The sequence below is a fragment of the Onychostoma macrolepis genome, chromosome 01 (assembly GCF_012432095.1).
Source record: "Onychostoma macrolepis isolate SWU-2019 chromosome 01, ASM1243209v1, whole genome shotgun sequence".
Classification (NCBI taxonomy): Eukaryota; Metazoa; Chordata; class Actinopteri; order Cypriniformes; family Cyprinidae; genus Onychostoma; species Onychostoma macrolepis.
The window spans coordinates 29,572,928-29,591,891 of record NC_081155.1 but is presented as its reverse complement, the minus strand read 5'-3'; the positions used below and the strand labels follow the sequence as shown (position 1 = coordinate 29,591,891).

At 36.8% G+C, this 18,964-nt stretch overlaps 1 protein-coding gene across 2 annotated transcripts; it reads left to right on the top strand.

The window, feature by feature from the left end:
* Window positions 1–1,777: 1,777 nt before the first annotated feature.
* Window positions 1,778–18,817, top strand: arhgef38 (Rho guanine nucleotide exchange factor (GEF) 38). Of its 2 annotated transcripts, none has more exons than XM_058778762.1 (14): window positions 1,778–2,132; window positions 5,098–5,282; window positions 5,439–5,556; window positions 5,894–6,041; window positions 6,143–6,160; window positions 6,391–6,590; window positions 6,759–6,892; window positions 6,980–7,084; window positions 8,059–8,181; window positions 8,630–8,941; window positions 11,400–11,531; window positions 11,600–11,801; window positions 17,437–17,648; window positions 18,372–18,817. In XM_058778762.1, the coding sequence occupies exons 1-14, from the start codon at window positions 1,907–1,909 to the stop codon at window positions 18,552–18,554; spliced, it is 2,298 nt and encodes a 765-aa protein (XP_058634745.1). In that variant the 5' UTR covers window positions 1,778–1,906; the 3' UTR covers window positions 18,555–18,817. The 2 variants fall into 2 exon arrangements, with proteins under 2 accessions (XP_058634745.1, XP_058634828.1); XM_058778845.1 differs by having other exon boundaries at window positions 1,946–2,083; window positions 18,372–18,816.
* The last annotated feature ends 147 nt before the right edge of the window (window positions 18,818–18,964 follow it).

Sequence of the window (18,964 nt, the reverse complement as noted above, 5' to 3'; positions counted from 1 at the left end):
TATTTTAATCACCCAATATGACGAAGATTGTCATCTGCAGAAGAGAGTTACAATTGCAAAATCATTTCACCAATTGGGTACTTCAATGAAGTTTTAGGTGGATAAGGTACAAAGTATAAAGAAAGTGACTCAGTGAAGCTGTTGTATCCCTAAAGGTAAAATTTTTGCACCTACCCGATGTTATGAAAGTTAATTTCCTTGTCTTTTGTTTGCTTTTCTAAACAGAGACATGGCTGCCTGCAGGTTATGGACTAAGTATCACATGATTATGATAATGACATTTTTCCCACCCTCATGACTCTTAATCAAGGACTGAATACATTCTAATTTTAAACAATTGGTGAGTCAGGTTCAGTCTGCCTCAACTGCAAACACTGTTATCTACCTATCCCCAAATAAAAAAGGTAAACAGTTTTCTCATTATGTATATGGAAAAGTCACTGCCATCACTAGCTGTTAACATGCCATATGGCCTTTTTTTTCCTGATTTAGCGAAACTGCTGATTATGATCTCCCATCTACCCCACATCATTTCATCTATATAACTATATCTGCTTTAAAATACAAAAAATTATTTCTCCCCCACCAATTTTCCTCAGTATTCTAAATAGATCCAACTAGTTTATCCGTTCCAGTTCATTTGAAAAATAGAAAATTAAAGTTTAAAAACAGTCTACCTAACAACTGTTGTATGCAGAATTAACACATTCTGATGCTGTTTTTCTCTGTAATGGGTGGATGAATTCATCCATTCACTCATTCTTTATCTACACCAGACAGACATTGTTATGCAGCTCATAATTCCAGATTTACCAGATTTCACGTATGAAAGGTAAGTTATCCATTCACATCTCTGTATATGAGACATTTTCGACTACATTTTTACACAGACAGACAGCTAACCCCCTGAATGTAGTCATGAATGTTAGTCAGAGTTAAAATGACTCAACAACCATTTCTCACTATAAAGTCAATTTGAGTTTTGATTGGAAATCTGATCTATTAAAACAGTAACCAGAATATAGCAAAAAACTTATTTGAAAGGCCACAGTCATATGACATATTTGACAGTGTTAACACATTTGGTCTTAATGTTGATACATGCACCAGCGTTGTCGTAATGCTTTGTAAATGTTGACACAAATCGAAAACTTTACAGCCCTGTTTGATATGTCGACCTTTGTCATGCCCTTCGAAGTTTAGTCATCAGACCCTCCTTCTTGTTTAATATTAACTCTATCTGCACACGTATTTTCAACCATCTAAAGGGATTGTTTAGTTTCTCACACACGTATGACAACCAAAATTTGAAGGTATGCTAATCAACCAAAATTAAAGTTTATGTTTCAGCTATGGGTTTCTTTGTGGTTATAGATAGACAGACAGATAGATAGATAGATAGATAGATAGATAGATAGATAGATAGATAGATAGATAGATAGATAGATAGATAGATAGATAGATAGATAGATAGATAGATAGATAGATAGATAGATAAACTTATTTCTTGTGTCTTGGCTGGCTGCTGGCCTAACTCTCGGTATTCCACGTGTTCAACAGGTATGCAAATGCTACCTTGCAAATTCAAGTCACTCTGCAAAATATTTCGCTGTGTGAATCCAGTTTCATTCCATCTATCTTCACCTTAAGGGAGACCAAACTCCTTCATCTCTAGCTTCATATGTGTGTTTTTTTGTAAAGAGAGAAGTGAAGGAGGTGTGGCTACAGCTCTCCTGAGGCAGGTATAGCAGAAACAGAGGGGGAGGGTTTACCTGCATGGAGTTAGTGTGCAGAGCAATAGCAGCAACACTGCACCTGTTCCTCTTCCCAGACTCTCCCCTTCTCTGTCTCTCTCTTTCACCTTTACACCAGACAGCCAAACAAGAGGGAGCAGAAAGGGGTCAACATGGATCCCAACCAGGCCAGTGGGAATGACAGAGAGAATGAAAAGGGGGAGAGAAAAGAGAAGGATAAAGGCATTAAAAGGAGAAACAGACTTTTTATAAGATACCTGGAAAGGAGGAAGACAGATACTATTGTGGATGATGACGCTTCCAAAGGTGACATCAGCATCGCAACCTTGGTGAGAAGGAGCTATTCTGACAAGACAGAGTATAGTGCTAAACTTAAAGGTAATTATTCTGTCACAAACTAAATTTAATGTGCTGTTTCAGCTCATTCGTATGAAGCAATGCTCTCTTATAGTGGTTAAACATAAAATATTTTTGTAGTAAAGCCTTGCTGACTTTATAAAGACAGTTGTTACGTTAACTGCAACGCGTTTTGCAACAGTCACCTACTTTTTCTGTCATCCTGCAGAGCAGCAGGTTAGCGCAGAGTTGGTTTTTTGACCAATTATACTCTTGTAAAGCCTCCCATCTCAAATTCCATTAGATCTTTGTATGCAGCGAAGTAAAAAGAGGGCATGTATGTGTGCTGATGCTTAGCACCTGTTGCGTTGTTACGTTACAGAGAAAGATCTATTCCCACTGGACTGATGTCACATATGCAAACTGAACCTCGGCCACAGTGCAGAACATGGCTGTAAACAAGCTCAGCCACAGTGCCTATGTTGTTTACTTTATCAGGAAGTTTTGCCGTATCTACTAATCTATAGTTAGTTCATTCCAAATTGCACTCTTTTTTTGCTTCATTAGAGCCTTAAACTCAATGAAGAAGAAATAATGTGAGAAATATACAGTTGTTCATTCATTCTTTCATTTTCTTGTGAACATCATGTCTCATGTCTGGTCGTGTTGATATGCCAGAGTCATCATAATCTTAACTTGAAAATGACATCACTTCAAAAAAACTAGTTTAACCAGTGAGCATGAAGCAGTTCAGGACAGCCAAGTCATGACATTGAGGACATCTTACAGATATGTGGACAGTCTTGTCATACAAGCTTCTTAGTTTCCAGACAATAGCCTTTATATAAACAAAATGAGTTGTCTATATCTGAACTATATCTTTGAAAAGCAAACAAACCATTTTACGTATTGACTATCTGAAACGCTGAAAACGAGGAATATGTTAGCAGTTTTAGTTCCCTTTTCTATAGAATCATTAGCAATCAGACTTTAAAATAATTTTCATAACTTTTCAATTCTAGATACAGTATGTTAGTTATTCAAATGAAATACTCCTAGTTATTAATATATCTGCAAATGATTCCAGCACAGTATTGTAATCCATTTTATATCGTTTATATTTATATTTAAATTTCTTAGTATGTCTTTGACAGTCAGCTGTATGTCATATGGCACATTTCAAGTCAAATACGATGACATCATTCAGGAAATGTTGATCCCTGAACAGGAAGTGCTCAGAAAAACTGAGTGTGCTAGATCATTCATACACCAATGAAGCAATAGATTCATTGAAAAAGAATATTGTGTTAGCAAGTTAGTATGACTTTGTTTGAAATATGATATTTTCATGTCTGTCCCAAAAGAAAAATAAATGTCTAAAGCAAACACTTGATCACATGAGACACAAGCTCTTAGTGGACACTTGCAGGGCAGGTTCCACTTGTGTGCGTGCGTGTGTGTGTGTGTGTGTGTGTGTGTGTGTGTGTGTGTGTATAAGAGATATGTTTGCATCCTGTATGTTTACTTTTGTGTTATTGAGTCAAACCGAGAAATAAGAGTAGGATGACAGTCTTGCTTGAGGCTGGCAAATGATTGAAAATGATTAAAATAAAATAGGCAAATCATTATCGATGGAGGTAAATCAACATTCACACAGAGCTCGCAGCACATCCCCAAGCTTGAGTTCAGTCAGGTCACGTTTTCCTGCAGAAATGTGATCTGTTCTGTGCGGCCCAAGTTTCCATTAGTCGGCCTTCAGAGAAAAGTCTTGTGAAAGGCTTTGTATTTTCCTTTCGGCCAGTCTAAATTGCTCAGACAGTTAAAATGCAGCTTCACTAGAGAATAATTTATTACTGAGGAAATCCACTGTATTAGCTTGTCTGGTTTCATGTGGCACTCTTTTCTGAATAATGAACACGTTATGGTGATTTGTAGGGCAGAGATTTGTTATATGATTCTGTGTGAATGGGGATGAGTGAAATACAACTCCTCTATTATCATAACCAAACTCTTTGTCTAAGACTTGCTCCTCAAATTATGTCTGTGCACTGCACATTTTTTCACACAGAATAAGTCACCATTTTGTTTCCTGGTTAATTAAAGTTGCTGAATTTTAAACTTTAAGTGTAAAATGTAGGATTGGATCTTTTTAGAAGTGTCATCACCATGTAATGCAAGGGAAAATCCTCGCATTCTTACAATCATATCCTTATTTGCATCTGAAATTATTGAAATTCGGTCTAATGATTAGTCTGTTTAAACACTAAATCTACTGTATCTTTGGGATGTGCAAGTACTAAACTATATAAGGCCTAGACAGCAATTACATCACAAAAAGTAATATGACACCTGGCCCCACCTTTGCCAGTAGCCTCTCTGTGTTTCTCTCTGTAAGAGGAAGTGTCATATCGAGGTGATCAGGAAACAAAAAATCATCTCACTTCCCAAAGTACATACCTGCTTTGTTCAACTTTCTTATTTTTATTATTTATTTATTTTTACTTCGATTTGAATGCAATTTGAACATATTCTGTTCTACTAATGAAAATACTGTAATGTAATTGCTCATTTGTGCACCTATAATAGTGGTCAGTACCACTATAGGTCAACTTTTCCAGTTAGTACAAGTGCTATTCGCATCCCCCCCCCCCCCCCCCAACATAAAACAATGTTTTATGTTGCATTTTCTGTAATATAGTTAATGTTTATTGCATTATTTTTGTGTTATCTTGATGGTATTTTGATTCACCGTGTGGCTTTCTGTTTAACAACCTGTATATTTAAGATAGTTTCGGTACATTTTAAGGTACAAAACAGATTTTGGCAGTTCAAGTAACATTATATCATTATTAACATTATATCACTTGATGAAATACAGGGTTATAAGTTGTATAAAATATACATGCAATATGGTATTTCATAATACCTAAAATGCTGTCACCATACTTAACTGTGTATGTAAATCTAAACAGCATAATTTGTCTCTTTTTTTCCTTTCTTACATCAGAGAAAATGTCCCCCCATGATCTCTCCTCACCCACGTCCCCAGCCATGGATCCAGAAGAGATCCGCCACAGGAGGATGATAAAAAGGTCAAAGGTCATTGAGGAGCTGGTTAGGACAGAGGGAGACTATCAGAAGGACTTGGAGCTCTGCATAAGTGAGGTTCTGCTTCCTTTAAGAGCAGCCCAGGCATGTTCACAGTTCCACAACCATATTTCCGTAGAGACATATTCTCTCTCTCTCTCAAAAAAAAAAAAAAAAAAAAAAAAGTATATATATATATATATATATATCAATATGTAGTGTTGTCTCTTAAATAAAAAACTCTGATGTGTTATTTCATAGGTGGTGGATGTAGATCGACTGTTCACCAACATTGAGTCTGTGTGTGTTGTCTCTGCTGAACTGCTCCAAAGACTGAGAGATGCCATAGCTGACCCTGACCCTGAAACACAACTCATAGGTAATTTTGAAATAAAATTCCAACAGACATATTTGACTAACAAGCGTTGCATTAACAAACAAAAATGTTTTATAGTGATAATGACTCACGATATTCAACATTTCTGTAAAGCAACAACCAACATTAAAAATTAGGATTACTTTATTCATGTTTATTATTAATCTATATATTAATAAAATTAATAAACCCTATATAATTTTAAGATCTAGTTTTAAAATACAAAAGATTAAATTATAGAACTATTTGAAGATTTTTATATCAAATTATTTGAAAATGTATTTACAATATTTTTAAACTTCATAGAGTTCTGGCTAAAATGCAGTCTGATCTTTTTTAGGAGAAGTGTTTATCCAAGCCAAAGCCGTCATGGAGGATGTATACAAAATTTACTGCTATCATCATGACGAGGCTAATGCTTTACTCAATTCTTATGAAGCACAGGAAGACATCCAGCAGCATTTTAGAAGATGCATATCCACACTCAAGTAATGATGTTAACTGCATTTATCTCTTAGATATACGTGTAATGTTTAGGCCTTTGGCTCTGAAGTTCACATTAATGATTTTTTTGTCTCTTCTCCTACAGGAAAATATATGATCAAGAGTAAGTATGCATTTTCTAATTTAAACATTGTCATAAATAATACTGTATTCATTCAGATGTTTCATAATCATAAACATGAATGTTAGTTTATAGACTTATGTTATTTCTCTAGAATCAGCTGTGATACAGAAACATCATAAAAGTAATCTATACAGTTTGTATATAGTGAACAAAGTGGAGTGCACCATGTTCTGTTTTTAATGTTTTCTTCATTCAATGTCATTTTTTAGAGGGAAGCCCAATTTGCTTGACATGGGCTCTCTACTCATTAAACCAGTGCAGCGTATCATGAAATACCCGCTGCTATTGGCTGAACTGTGGAATGCCACACCCACGAACCACCCTGACAACAGACCCTTACAGGAAGCTCTGACCACTGTAAAGATTATTAACATCAACATTAATGAGTTCAAGAGGAGGAAAGACATAGGTGAGACATACACAGGATATTTCACAAACTATATCAAGTACACTGTAAAAAATTAAAAAATACCTTTTTTTCCAAATCAGCTTAGATTAACAAATTCTTTCTTTCTTTCTTTCTATTTGATTTGGGAGTTTTCAAGTATGCAAATAAAGGACACTTGTGTTGTTTCAGTGCTGAAGTATAAGAGGAGTGACGATGAGACCTCACTGATTGGTAAACTCAACAAGTTCAACATTCATTCTATCAGGAAGAAATCAGACCGGCTGACAAGCTATTTCAAGATTCTCACTGGTGTTGAGCCACAGGTACTTTAATGAAACAAGGCTAAAATGACCATGTTTTACCTCTGTAAAGGCAGTGTGACCATATTGTTATGGCTTCTGTCTTCACAGGTGAGAGATGAAGAGTTTGACAAAGAGGAAAAACTTTTCCGTTGCCTTGAGAAAGCTGTGAGACAACTAGTGAAAAACATCACCTGTTACTTGCTCTATACTCAGGTATGAAGATGCATTATTAAAACGTGAAATATTTTTAAGCATGCAAAAATAAATACAATTAAGTCTAGACAAATGAAACAATTAAAACACCCAAAATTACTTTTAAGTGTTTGTGTAAAAACAAAATTAAGCAAAAATTTAACTTTAATATGTCAACAAATGTGTGCATATTTAATTAGACAATTCCTCATTTGCATATTTAAACATAACATTTCAAAAACCATATATAAATCAATTGGGGAAGTATGGTGATGTCTAGTTAAATTCTTTATCCTGTTCATATGTGGTGTCTTGCCTTAAAAGTATTTTCTAACATAAGAACACTTATTTTGCTTTCAGAAAAGGAGGATGCACCTTTTGGAACCTCAGTATTTGTACAGATAAATTTCAGATATTAATCTAAATTTTTATTAGATAAGTGAGTGTAATTACACCCTCCATAAGTATATTTTTCCCACCAAAAAAATCTATTGCATGACAGGTGTTCTCCATCACTCACTTACTAATTACACTCACTTATCTCCTGTGCTTTACACGCCAAATACCGTCCTCCTTGCATTTAATCAGCGGTTTCTAAAAACCTTTGATTTTATCACCTTGACACGAATGTACATGGTGATTTCAAATATATGTAATGATTTTAGGAACTCTTGATCTATGAGATAATTAATAAATTCATTCTATAAGCAAAATCATAAAAATGACGGATGACAAAATCAATCTCAAAATGACTGCATGGATCAATTTTAGCAATATTTCCAGTGCATACATAGGAAAGTACTGAGATTATTTTAGCTATTGAGGGTTTATTTAGTGTTTTGGGGGAAAGGCAGAGCCCCAATACTGTGAATTTGATTGCATTTCTATTAATTGAAAGCATTTCAAAGCAAACTTTTAAATAATGTGTACTCTGGGTATTTTTTAAGACTATTTAGGACCTGAAGTATATAATTATATTTCTCTTTACATTGTAGGAGATGATATCCATTGCTGTTCAAAATGCACAGGACCTAGAAACTATAATGAAGGATCCAGACAAAATAGACACAAATGGCTTTCAGCACAAGAGGAATGGCAATGACCCATACAAACAGTTTGTAAGTGTTTTCCTTCACACAAACATGCACTTGCATAATTTATCAAGTAAAATTTAAAGTCCTCCTCAGTTCTTTCTCATTTCTTTCTAAAAAAAAAAAAAACCTGCTGTGTGAGCCATAACATCTCAAACAGTCAATGACGATCCTTTTTAAAGTTCCTCTATAAAATTACATTTAAGCAATAGGAAGTACAGTAGGATGAGATAACAGCAAAATATATCACCAGAATGCTGAACTCTGAAATTAATATTTTGTGAGACTCATTCGACTATTCCCTTAAGGTTTATTTCACATTTCATACATACACATCCCTGTGCTTTCTTTCTATCAAATCATTTAGTTTGTAAGGTATAAACCTTTATTTTGTAAAATAAATGTCTGCATCAGTGAATATCAGCTTTCCCACCCTTCATCCTGTTTACAAATTTGTATGGTTTGTGTTCCTCAGAAAGATCATATGGAGCATCTTGTTCTTGCTCCGCTCTCAAGCCTGCTGGGAATGTTTGCATCACCACAAAAGCTGATACAGAAGCGCTACGATAAACTGTTGGACTACTGCAGCCAGCTGGATTCCCGATCCTCCAAAGAGGAACAGGGCCTGGCCAAAAAAGATTACCTGGCCCTCAATGCCCAGTTGCTTGAGGAGCTGCAATGCTTCAACCGAGCTGTCAGGACAATCCTCAACAACTGCTTGATTTGTGTAGTAAAATTAATCAGAAAGCTGATGGAAGCTGCTCAGCCGCCTATCCACCAGTTACCGGTAAGTTAAAGAAGGTAGAAAATTATGCTAAAATACTCATGTAGTTTTAAAAAAAACAACAAAATCATAATGAAATGTAGAGAAAGTGACAGAGCACTTTTTCAGCCTAGAAAACTCAGGTTTAAGTATCTTGCACAAGGGCAAAATGGTGATTTTTTTTTTTTTTTTTGGAACTTATCAGGTTACTGCTGTGGTCCACACTTAGATTAAATCCTACAACCTTTGTGTTATCCAAAACCATTAGCCTATTATATTCTAAGCATAAAGGTTCTTCAGGCATATAATATACTGTAGCTTCCCACAGAATCTGAAAAGGAAAAATTCACATAGGCTACAAGATTAAACGTAGTTCCAGTTACTTCCTGTAAAACAGCAATAATGCAGATAAATACCAAAATTCAAAAGTGTAATATGGGTTTTAAATACACTGAACAAAATTATAAATGCAACACTTTTGTTTTTGCCCCTATTTTTCATGAGCTGAACTCAAAGATCTAAGACTTTTTCTATGTACACAAAAGGCCTATTTCTCTCAAATATTGTTCACAAATCTGTCTAAATCTGTGTTAGTGAGCACTTCTCCTTTGCCGAGATACTCCATCCACCTCACAGGTGTGGCATATCAAGATGCTGATTAGACAGCATGATTATTGCACAGGTGTGCCTTAGGCTGGCCACAATAAAAGGCCACTCTAAAATGTGCAGTTTTACTGTATTGGGGGGGGGGTCCGAAAACCAGTCAGTATCTGGTGTGACCACCATTTGCCTCACGCAGTGCAACACATCTCCTTCGCATAGAGTTGATCAGGTTGTTGATTGTGGCCTGTGGAATGTTGGTCCACCTCTTCAATGGCTGTGCGGTTGCTGGATATTGGCAGGAACTGGAACACGCTGTCGTATACGCCGATCCAGAGCATCCCAAACATGCTCAGTGGGTGACATGTCCGGTGAGTATGCTGGCCATGCAAGAACTGGGATGTTTTCAGCTTCCAGGAATTGTGTACAGATCCTTGCAACATGGGGCCGTGCATTATCATGCTGCAACATGAGGTGATGGTCGTGCATGAATGGCACAACAATGGGCCTCAGGATCTCGTCACGGTATCTCTGTGCATTCAAAATGCCATCAATAAAATGCACCTCTGTTCGTTGTCCATAACACACGCCTGCCCATACCATAACCCCACCACCACCATGGGCCACGAATGTGAGCATTTGCCCACTCAAGTCGGTTACAACGACGAACTGCAGTCAGGTCGAGATCCCGATGAGGACGAAGAGCATGCAGATGAGCTTCCCTGAGATGGTTTCTGACAGTTTGCGCAGAAATTCTTTGGTTATGTAAACCGATTGTTGCAGCAACTGTCCGGGTGGCTGGTCTCAGACGATCTTGGAGGTGAAGATGCTTGATGTGGAGGTCCTGGGCTGGTGTGGTTACACGTGGTCTGCGGTTGTGAGGCCAGTTGGATGTACTGCCAAATTCTCTGAAACACCTTTGGAGATGGCTTATGGTAGAGAAACGAACATTCAATTCACGGGCAACAGCTCTGGTGGACATTCCTGCAGTCAGCATGCCAACAGAATGACATCTGTGGCATTGTGCTGTGTGATAAAACTGCATTTTAGAGTGGCCTTTTATTGTGGCCAGCCTAAGGCACACCTGTGCAATAATCATGCTGTCTAATCAGCATCTTGATATGCCACACCTGTGAGGTGGATGGATTACCTCGGCAAAGGAGAAGTGCTCACTAACACAGATTTAGACAGATTTGTGAACAATATTTGAGAGAAATAGGCCTTTTGTGTACATAGAAAAAGTCTTAGATCTTTGAGTTCAGCTCATGAAAAATGTTTATAATTTTGTTCAGTGTATTACAGTGGTTGTTCCATCCATAGCAGGGGTTCTCAACCTTTTTGACTGCTTTGTACAAGCCAATATTAGAAGGCCCACATACAGGCTGATATGAACCTCTATGACTTCTGCTTTAATAAAAATCAATCAACTCAAAATATTACGTAAGTTTAAAATAACTGTATATAAGTTTTTTTTACCCTGATATCGTTTTTAAGATCACTCTGATGGTACACTTACTTCTAATATGGCAAACGACTTCTGTTCCTTCCACATCTTCCCTCCCAAATGTCTGTTCTGAAAATATGTAAGTTTGGTGAAAGGGTTTGAAAAAAGCGTGGACTGCTTTACAGCAGCAACAAATGCATGTGTACAGAAATCCACTGTAATTCACTGTACAACAGTGAATTACACTCACTTAACTGCTTCAAAGTCTCAATAATACACAAAACTACATACAGTCGCTTTAATTTTGTACACCATTATTTTAAGTATTTTAGCATTGTATTTAAGATTATGTTGATATGACTAATTTTAAATAATTTTAAGACTTATTAAATTCCGTCATGGATGTTTAATATGACATTTTAACCATTGGTCATCTAGGTTCCCTTGTCAAACTTTAGTGAAGTTCAAAATTCAATCATGGAGGAGCTGAGCAATCTTGGATTCTTCAAAGATAATTCCCAAAAGCTGATGGAGCGCAAAGTGAGCTTTGAAAAACGGGACAAGAAAATGGTAGGATTACAAATGAAAAAAAATGGGTAAATCCATAAGGTCCCAGCTGACTTGAACATTCTCTTCAGGTCCCAGAGATCCCCAGACAGACAGAGGAGCACAGGGCCTGGCTCCTGGAAGAGTTTGCAGTGGATCGGCTCTATCAGCTCAAGCGTAACTGCAATGCCTGTCAGGAAAATGACATCAGCCTGCTGGAGGGGGAGCTGGTGGCCCTGCTGGAAGACAAAGACCCTATGGGAAGCAGCAGCCGCTGGCTGGTACATACTGGGAGTAAGTCTGTTTATGTCTGTTCAAATGCCCTTACATTTGTTTTTTAGAAGAAAAATATATAATAATGCACAAAAGAGGGAAGTATTATGAGATATTGATAGTCATTAACTAATGTTAAAATATAGAACCTTGTTGTAAAGTGTTAACAAAAAATAGTTTAGTTCTGCAGGCTGTAACCACTCGTTTACAAATAAATAACAGGACACACACTACCATACAAAAGTTTGGGGTCAGTAAGACCAGAGATGGGCACAATTACATCAAAAACTATTTAGTTACAAATTACAAATACAAGCTCATCAAATGTATTTAATTAAAATACAAAAATACTGGTGTGAGAAATGTATTTAATTAAAATACAAGTCATTTGTAATTTGAAAATACAAAAATACAATACATTTTTACAAGCAATCAAGTACAAAAGGCCGTGCCATAACATTTAGTGCTTTCCCCTCCTTGAACAACTTATAAACAACATACTCTTTAACCCTAACACTACACAATATATACAATTTATTGATCCATATTTCTACCAAAGTTAAATACCATCAAGCATTTCTCCACTTTATTCTTTCATGTTTCTTTATTGCTCCTTTATCGTTTCTTTATAAGCATGTCAAAAAGTAAGCAGTCCTGTGAAACTGTATTGTCATACTAAAGAGAATGGCTCAAGCTATTTCACTGTCAACAGTAAAGATTAACTCCTCAAAATGTTGATATTTAGCTGTTATAGGGCTCTATACACAGAAACCCTTGTTATTAGCGACACCGGTGGTGGCCGTTAAGTGAGCTGTGGTCAGTAACTTATTGCTCATGTTCTTGCACACACTCACACATCTCACTGGCCATTGCCAGCGAGCAGTGGCCAGTGAGATTCACCAACATCATGTCGACAGATGAGGTTCGTTAAAATTACACTGTAATGACTGTTTCCCTTCGATTTTCCTAACAAAACCGTGCTGAGTCATTCACATAATAATTAGTCTACAGGCTTTCATTTTTTAATTTTTGTTACATGCTGTTCAGACATTAGCAATAGTATTTATTTTAATTTAGTACTTTTTTTTCAGTTTGTCTACAGAAACAAGTAGCTAACTTTTGCCAAGCAAGCTAAAGTCATTTGTCAGCTAGCAAGTAAAGTTCTAGAGCAACATTTTCTTCTGTCCTGTAATAACATTCAGTGAGCAATATCTCATAGTATATATTTTAATACATAGCCAGTTTGCACTGAGCACCAAAAAAAGCTTATTTTTATTCCAGTTGGAACCATGGACGAGGGAATAAAAAAAGGTTTATTTCACCCAAAAATGGAAATTCTGTCATTAATTACCCACCCTTATGTCATTTCACACCTGTAAGACCTTCTTTCATCTTTTTGATGAAATCCAAGAGCTTTCCTTCCGTAGGCACCAACGCAACTTACACATTCCAAGCCCAGAATGGTAGGAAAGACATCGTTAAAGTACTCCATGTGACTTTAGTGGTTTAACCTCCATTTTATTAAGCAACGTGAGTGCTTTGTTTGCACAATAAAACATAATTTACAACTTTATTTATGAAAATATTGATCTGCATTGTGTTCACAAAATCATTAAAAGTTGTGTCCATGCCATAGAAGACTCACGTCAACACAACACACATGAGTGAGTGTTCACTAGAGTACCACAACAAATAAAGTGGTAAATTATGCTTTTGGTGCAAAAAAAGCACTCATGTACTTAATAAAATGGATTACTTAATGATATTGTCACACGCTGTTGTAGGAAGGACACAGGAGACAGGAGATACGGTACAAAACATTCTTCGTTTTAATAAATCAACTTTCAACCAAGCCAGATGGGAAACACAACATAAATAGATGAGCACGGACAGGAGAACTGAGGTTTTAAGTAGGGGAGCAAACAGAGGTGCTGACGAGTAAATCATGAACAGGTGAACAAGATGAACAAATCAGGAAACTAGGTCACAGGGGAACAGACCAACTGAAAACAATGAAAATTAGGACAAAAACTAAACATAACCCTGACATAACTCCCCCCTCCTGGAAGGCGCGTCCCGCGCAGTAACAATACCACCAGGGGTGGTGGGTGCTCTGGAGGCTGGAGCTGGACAGGGACATGTGGAAGGCCTCCAGGGCGGATCAGGCAGTCTAAGGAGCCACAGCGGAGCAGGGAGCTTGGGTGTCCATGGCGGAGCAGGAGACTCGGGAGGCCATGGCAGATCCACTTCCGTGGCCTTGGCCCTTGGCCACTATGGCCATGGGCATATGGCTCCCCCAAAAATTTTCTTGGGGATTTTCAGGTCCTTAAAAATCTGGACAGAGTCTGGGAGGAGCTCAGGAGGAGTGGGCACTGGAGGGCGTTCTGGAGGAGCGGGCACTGGAACAGGCCCAGAAGGAGCTGACACTGGAGCACACTCAGGGGCTTGGATGAGGGCTAAGAATTGGGCTGCCGGCAGGCTTGATGTTGCGGCAGCTGGCGGGCTTGACTGTGCCGTGGACGGCAGGCTTGACTTCCCCGCGGATGGCGGTTCTGAGCTGAGGATGAGGATGGAGCTTTGGACAACTCGGGGATATTTGGGGCGGGGCAGGTGGTCCGAGCTGTTGGTGCGGTATGTGGAGGTTCTCGGCATGGGGTGAGCTGGGGAGACGCAGCGTGTTCGAGCGGGGGCTGGATGACGAGAATTTTAAGGAAGAGGATGAGATTAATTAGCTCGATCAGGGGAAAATCACAGACGGGAAGATCACAGCGTATCGTCTCGTCATCCAACCCCAGCTAGAAGCACGCACTTAGAGCAGAGTTGTGCCAGCCCACCAGGTTGGAGAGCTCGAGAAAACCCTCCACATATCGCTCCAACCCCCGACCGCCCTGCCGCAAACCCCACAACGCGTCCTCAGCTGCAGTCATCTTTTGGTCCGTGCTTCTGTCACACGCTGTTGTAGGAAGGACACAGGAGACAGGAGATGCGGTACAAGACATTCTTCATTTTAATAAATCAACTTTCAACCAAGCCAGATGAGAAACACAACGTAAATAGACGAGCAACGGACAAAGGCTAAGGGAGAAATGAGGGTTTAAGTAGAGGAGCAAACAAAGGAGCTGACGAGTAAATAAATCATGAACAGGTGAACAAGATGAACAAATCAGGAAACTAGGTCACAGGGGAACAGACCAACTGAAAACACAATGAAAACTAGGACAAAAACTATACTTAATGACATGGATTACTTAATGATGTCTTTCCTACCATTCTGGACCTTGAATGTGTAAGTTGCATGACTGACTGTAGAGGGATAGAAAGCTCTCGGATTTCGTCAAAAATATCTTAATTTATGTTCCAAAGATAATGAAGGTCTTACGGGATTGGAATGATGACAAGGGTGAGTACTGACAACAGATTTTTTTTGTTTGTTTTTTTGGGTGTACTAACCCAGATCTAAGAGGACATGATTCACTTGCATCTAGCCAAAAACTAGGGTATAGTTGACAGTACTTTTAACACAGGTGAAGAAAGAGCTTAATTGCCAGGTATGTTTACTCATTCAAGGAATTTGTTATGGTGACAGAGGCTTCCACAGGCACAAACAGAATGACAGTGTGTGTTATGCACAAATGCAAGGAAATGTAAATAAGAAGCTTGGTGTGTTAAATAAATGCATGTATAAATAGTGGGGTTTTTTTGTGTGTTTGAAGAAATATAATGTATTATCTGAGAAAAAAAAGAACTAGGCCTACTTGATTATGTATTTTAAGTATTTCAAATACAAAAAAGTATTTAATTACACATTACTTTTTATTTGTTTTTGTCCAGCAAAATACAAATTACAAAATACGTATTTAGTAATTAAATACGTATTTCAAATACATTTAATTGAAATACTGCCCATCTCTGAGTAAGACTAAGTTTTCTTTATACTCTCCAAGGCTGCATTTATTAGATTTTTTTTTTTAATGCAGCAAAATATTGTGAAATATTATTACAGTTTAAAATAACTGTTTCATATTTTAATATATTTAATTTTAATTAATTCCTGTGAGGGCAAAACTGAATATTCAATAGTTATTACTCCAGTCTTCAGTGTCACATGATCCATCAGAAATCATATTAATATGCTGATTTGGTACTCAAGAAACAGTTCTTATTATCACAGTTGAAAATTGTTTTGCTGCTTGATATTTTTGTGAAATCCTGATTTTTTCAGGATTCTTTGAAAAAGAGAAAGTTCATAATAACAGCATTCATTTTAAATCAATATTTTGTAACGGTAACACTTTACAATAAGGTGTCATTTGTTAACATTAGTAATGTATTAACTAACATGAACAAACAATGAACAGTGCATTTATTACACTATTTATTAAACTTTGTTAATGTTAGTTAATGAAAATAAAGTTGTTCATTGTTTATTCATGTTAGTTCACAGTGCATTAACTAATGTTAACAAACACAACTGGTGATTTTAATAATGCATTAGTAAATGCTAAAATTAACATTAACTAAGATGAATAAATGCTGTAGAAGTATTGTTCATTCTTAGTTCATGTTTACTAATGTTGTTAACTAATGAACCTTATTGTAAAGTGTTACCTTTGTAACAGTATAAATCTCTGTAATCACTTTTCATCAATTTAATGTATCCTTGCTAAATAAAAGTATTAATTTATTTTTTACTGACCCCAAAACTTTTAGCAGTAGCATATGTTCTGTTATTTATTTGTAAATGAGTGGTTGTAGCAAGTAAAACTAAAATTTCTTGGTGAATCTTAAGGTTTACTGTATTCATTAGTCTTGGTTAATGTTAATTTCTACATACATTTTAACATTGCAAGTTGTATAAACAGTAGTTTGTGTATCATGAATAAATATGAATTAACGATAAACGATAGCAAATTTATAAATTATCTTTAACCCTAGATTAATAAATTCTGTAACAAAATATACTGTAACTCGATTTGTTACTAATGTTAAGTACAAGTGTTTTTTTGTTGCTGTTGTTTTACCCATGTTTATGCTATGAATTCAAATGTGAGTTTAAACCAAGAGGCAACATTAACTAAAGCATTAATAAGGCTGGAGGAAATTGTGGATGAATACTATCTGTGGTAGCACTCCATAACTTTATGGGAGAAAGTAATGAAGTCCCCTCAGGATAATCTTTCATCACATGTCTATAAACTAGCCTCTCATTAACTCCACAGAGACTGTTGCTTCACAACAGGACCAGCGTTCTGGTTATGTCAGGTGACTTATTATCTGTATCAACTACTGTAGGTTGTTCAGGTCAATGGGGGATAAAACAACAGCGTTTGGAAGTAGAAAAAAGGAATTTAGCCACTAAAGCACTTGAAATGACACTTTTTACATGAAATATTTCAAGATCACAATACGGAAAAAAGAGTGTTCTTTGTAATTTCGTCATGAAAGTGATATTTTAATTGTATTACTTAAGAGGAATGTGAAAAGTGGAATCCATAATCCTTCAGATAACTCATTCAATTAGTTTGAGGCCTGAAACTGATCTGTCTGAGATCACGTTCATTCTTATGGTCTCACAAAGCAACATTTTTTTTGCTCCTATTAGGTTAACCAGGCTCCTGCTGCTGATAATGACATTTCTCTTTGTGTGTGTGTTTAGGTACGCAGGGCTACGTGTACTCCTCATTCCTGAAAGCCTACAACCCCCAGCGGGAGGTGACTGAGAGGCCAGATGACTTTGACAATCTGAGTCTGTTCGTGTCGAACAGCAGGAGCAGTAGCATGCGGAGCTTCAGTCCATACAGCACTTCAGACAGTATGTCCCCTCAGTCTGGACCACAGGACGAGCCGGACCCCTCTGAGGACCAACATGTAAGACACATGTAGCTTATGTGTAGTACAGTAAGCTTAAAAAATGGAAGTAGTTTGATACAAGCAAAAGTGCTGTTGTATCAAAATTTTAGCAACCGGTCGAAACAGCAAAACTGAGTTTAGGATGGCCAGAATCATTGACAGGAACAGTGATGTTTAATTAGTGCTTCTTCGATGATACATTTTCAATGAAAAAGAACATATTCATATTAGGCACAATAATGCAGCTAATGTTTTTTTATTGGAAATGGAAATGGTTCCCAGCAAAGTCAAACAGGATCAACCTTTCATTCCTAAATGAATCCATGTTTTTGAACTAATCAGTCAAGCAAATGAATGAATGACTCATAAGATACAAAAAGCCACTTACTTGTCACCTCCTACTGGTAAAATGATGACTTGCAGAACTTTATGGAATGCCACAAACACACACAAGTGGAGTAAAAGGAACAGTCAAATATCCTATTTCTGTTGTATTAAACAACGGATAGACAGCACCATCTACTGGTAATATGTCCTGGAAAGGATCTCAGGAGGACAAACCAAGACATTTCAAATGAGACAAACAGATACTATTCAGATACCATTCTGTTGTGTGGCAATACAGTGCATTTTGTAGTTTCAAACTAATATCTTTTCTTTAAAGTTAAATTTTCTTGCTTTGAGGCTGTACTGTCGTCAAGCTGAATTATTAAAGACTAATTTTACTTTTCTTTTTCACAGTTCTATGCAGTTTATGCATTCCAGGCACGCTGTGAACAAGAGCTCACACTTCAGGAGAACCAGCATGTTCGTATCCTCAAGTTTTCTGACCTCGTTGGTAACAAAGACTGGTGGCTCGCTGAATCCAATGGACAAAAAGGCTACGTCCCAGCAAATTACCTTGGAAAGATGTCATATGCTTAAAACTATTTTTTTAAATCTCTATTAATAATTGTTTTTTATTTAAAAGAAGAAAAATATGAATATAGCTTTTAAATTAATCGCTTAATGAAGGCCACCCCCGCACAAATATTTTTGCACATGTGATGCTACCAACAGTGTTTGCTTGAATTATATACAAATTGTTATAGAGAGCTTGTTAATCAAAAAATTTATTTTAAGTAATTGTATATAGTAATATTAATATATAAAAGATTATGTGATGAATAAAATATTTACGATCATGCAAATCACCATGTCAGTTTGTTTGTGGGCTGTTGTTCATTCATCTCCTACACTTTTAAAAAAGTATTAGCATAAACAAACAAAAAGAAAATTTAAAACAACAATCCATTTTTCTAAAAAAAAAGTGTTATTTATTAAACACGTCATTA

Bases quoted from the DNA above. Each gene is read 5' to 3' on its own strand.
- arhgef38 (XM_058778762.1), top strand. From the start codon at position 1,907: ATGGATCCCAACCAGGCCAGTGGGAATGACAGAGAGAATGAAAAGGGG. The intron at 6,893-6,979 runs GTACTTTAATGA...CTGTCTTCACAG, and splicing joins TCACTGGTGTTGAGCCACAG to GTGAGAGATGAAGAGTTTGA. The intron at 8,182-8,629 runs GTAAGTGTTTTC...TGTGTTCCTCAG, and splicing joins ATGACCCATACAAACAGTTT to AAAGATCATATGGAGCATCT.